This window comes from Helianthus annuus, chromosome 5, assembly GCF_002127325.2.
Source record: "Helianthus annuus cultivar XRQ/B chromosome 5, HanXRQr2.0-SUNRISE, whole genome shotgun sequence".
NCBI classification, from domain to species: domain Eukaryota; kingdom Viridiplantae; phylum Streptophyta; class Magnoliopsida; order Asterales; family Asteraceae; genus Helianthus; species Helianthus annuus.
Genome location: NC_035437.2, coordinates 156,197,806 through 156,200,792, shown reverse-complemented (window position 1 = coordinate 156,200,792; position 2,987 = coordinate 156,197,806). Strand labels below are relative to the sequence as shown.

The window sequence follows — 2,987 nt, the reverse complement described above, 5'->3', positions numbered from 1 at the left end:
AACCTGTTAGATTCCTAACAGGTCTTAATTAAGCCTATGCTTAGACCGTTTAGTTTTAAAGGAGGATATACGATTCAGACGCAAGATTAAGCGAAGACCGGATTAGAATGTGATTTAGACCCGACAAGTTTGTATACTTGTTTAATATGGGTAAACAAAACACATTCTGGATTTTGAGATAAAAATGATAAGGTTTGACCCGTTTCGGCTAATTTATGCAAACTAGTTACATAAACCGATACGAACGCGAAAAGTGTGTAACGGGTAACCAAATGAGTCATGAATAGGTTTCCTAAGTTAATATGCCTTAAATATGTTGTGATATCAGTAGGATACCTTCCATTTATTAGCGCATATACAATATTAGAGCATCTACAATATTAGAGCATCTACAATTTAGCGCATATACAATATTAGCGCATATACAATTATTACCGATTATGTATATATTTAGACATAGATATTGTATATGTTCTAGATTTATCTCTTTCCTTATTTTGTGCTAGGGTTTGTTATTCTTTGGATCTATAAATATGATCCTCTCTTATGTAATTTCATTGATTCAGTTAATAAAATCCTTAGCACTTTTATGGTATCAGAGCCTCGGCTCTTTACCTAATCGTTTTTTTCCCCCTGCCCAGCTTCGGCTGTTTCCCTGCCCAGCTTCGGCTGTTAAACCCTGCAATCAATTTCCTCTGTTCTCGATCATACCATGGCCAACGATGGCAAAAACAACGATGGCAAACCTGATGATGATACAACTGTTCAACAAGATCCCTCCCAATCTGCCATCAAATCCAACCTACACCCCGCATACTCAGTTACCAACATACAAAGCAAAATCCGAACCTTGGATGGCAAGAAAGTTACATACAGTGCCTGGATCAAACTCTTTTGTTTGCATGCTACGGCGTATCAAGTTCTCAATCACATCGACGAGACACCTCCACCCGAACCCAAGTCTCCGGATTATCCAGCTTGGGAAGAACTAGATGCCCTTGTTCTTCAGTGGATTTATGCCACTTTATCTGATGATCTCCTTCTTTCGGTCTTGGAGAACGAGTCCACCGCACGTACTGCGTGGGTTAAATTGGAAAAGAAATATTTGAGTAATAAGAAAGCTCGTGCAGGTGCCATAGAAATAAAATTTTTCAACCTGACACTTCCTGCTTGTAAATCTTTGGATGATTATTGTCAATAGTTGAAGGACCTTGCTAACCAACTTGAAGATGTGGACCACCCAATCACTGAGGATCGGCTTGTTCTCCAACTTGTACGCGGTCTCCCTGCCGAGTTTGATACGACCGTGTCTTTAATCAATGCTAATAATGCGGATTGGGATTTAGCCAGGAATATACTGAATGATGAGGTAATACGTCTTGAAGCCCGGCAAAAATCTTCAAACTCTGTTTTAATGGCCCAAAACCAAACCACCAATAACTAACATTCACCGAACCCTTACCCCTCATACTCCCCTACACCCAACCAACACCCTCACAACCAATCTAGGTATTATCGTGGCGGTCGTGGCCGCTCCTATAGGGGCGGTCGTGGTCGAGGTTCTGGCCGCTCACAGGGACAACAGCAATATCAACAATCATGGTCCCCTCAACAGTCCTCTTATCCCCAGTGGGCCTGGTGGTCCACACCACCATGCCCCTACCCAACCCAACCTTCATACCAGCCTACTACCACTTATCAGCAGCCCTCCGGCCCACCCACAACCCATTATACAGCCGCCCCAAATTCAGCCTACTCTTCCGCACCTCCTCTGCAAGCTGGCCCACCTCAGCATGTTTATTACCAGCCCAATGCAGGCCCAAACACCTACGGTCAGCCTCAGCAGGGTCCACCTGGGTTCGGGCCACCACAGCAACCGTCCCAGCAGGCGTACAATGCACTCTGCCCATCCGACATTGGCTCTGCTATGGCCTCCATGAATCTCACTTATGACCCTAATACTACCATGGATTCTGGAGTTGGCGGTCATGCGACAGATGAACAAGGTATGATTGAACACCCTGACTCTTTTCCTGTTTGTAGTAAACTTTTAGTTGGCAATGGCGAGTCTTTACCAATTCAAGGGTCTGGAACAGGCTACCTGTACCTTCCCAACCGCACCTATGTCCTACCTAACATTCTACATTGTCCACAAATTATTAAAAAGTTAATTTCCATTCGTTGTTTTAATCGTGATAACAATGTTTCAATCGAATTTGATCCTTTTGGTTTCTCTTTGAAGGACCTTCAAACTGGGCGCCTCCTTTCCCGCCACAATATCACCGAGGACCTCTATCCAATCACAAAACCTGAGTTACCTGCCCAAGCAAGCTTTCTCACTACCACATCTCGGCCATGGCACGATCGTCTTGGTCACCCCGACGCTCAAGTTTTAGATATTCTTTTTCGTACTTTCAATTTTCCATGTAATAAGACCAAAAAGTCTACTTTTTGTCATTCGTTTCAATTGTTGAACAGTAAACGTTTACCGTTTTATGCATCTTCTTCTTTTACTTTTGCCCCATTTGATATTATTCATTGTGATTTATGGACATCACCTGTGCTCAGCAAATCTGGGTACAAATATTACATGGTTTTAATCGATAATTACTCGCATTTTATTTGGGTTTACCCTTTAAAATACAAGTCCGAAACCTTTCCTACCTTTATCAAGTTTCACCGACTAATTGCCACACAGTTTAACAGAAACATTAAAACTTTTCAAAGTGACTTAGGGGGTGAGTTTGACAATAACGCTTTCAAAACCTTTGCTACCCAACACGGCCTTCTATTTCGATTTTCCTGCCCACAAACTTCATCACAGAATAGTCGTGCGGAACGAATGATCTATCGCCTTAATGACATCATTTGCTCTGTTTTAATCCATGCCCACCTTCCACCATCTTTTTGGGTCGAAGCATTGCACACGGCTGCCTATTTACACAACATCCTTCCAACCAAACGCCTTAACTTTTATACACCTACCT

General features: G+C 42.6%; 1 protein-coding gene across 1 annotated transcript; it reads left to right on the top strand.

Moving 5' to 3' along the window:
* Positions 1 to 712: 712 nt before the first annotated feature.
* On the top strand, positions 713 to 1,201 carry LOC110943986. The gene has a single exon (XM_022185715.1). The coding sequence runs from the start codon at positions 713 to 715 to the stop codon at positions 1,199 to 1,201; it is 489 nt and encodes a 162-aa protein (XP_022041407.1).
* Positions 1,202 to 2,987: the final 1,786 nt, after the last annotated feature.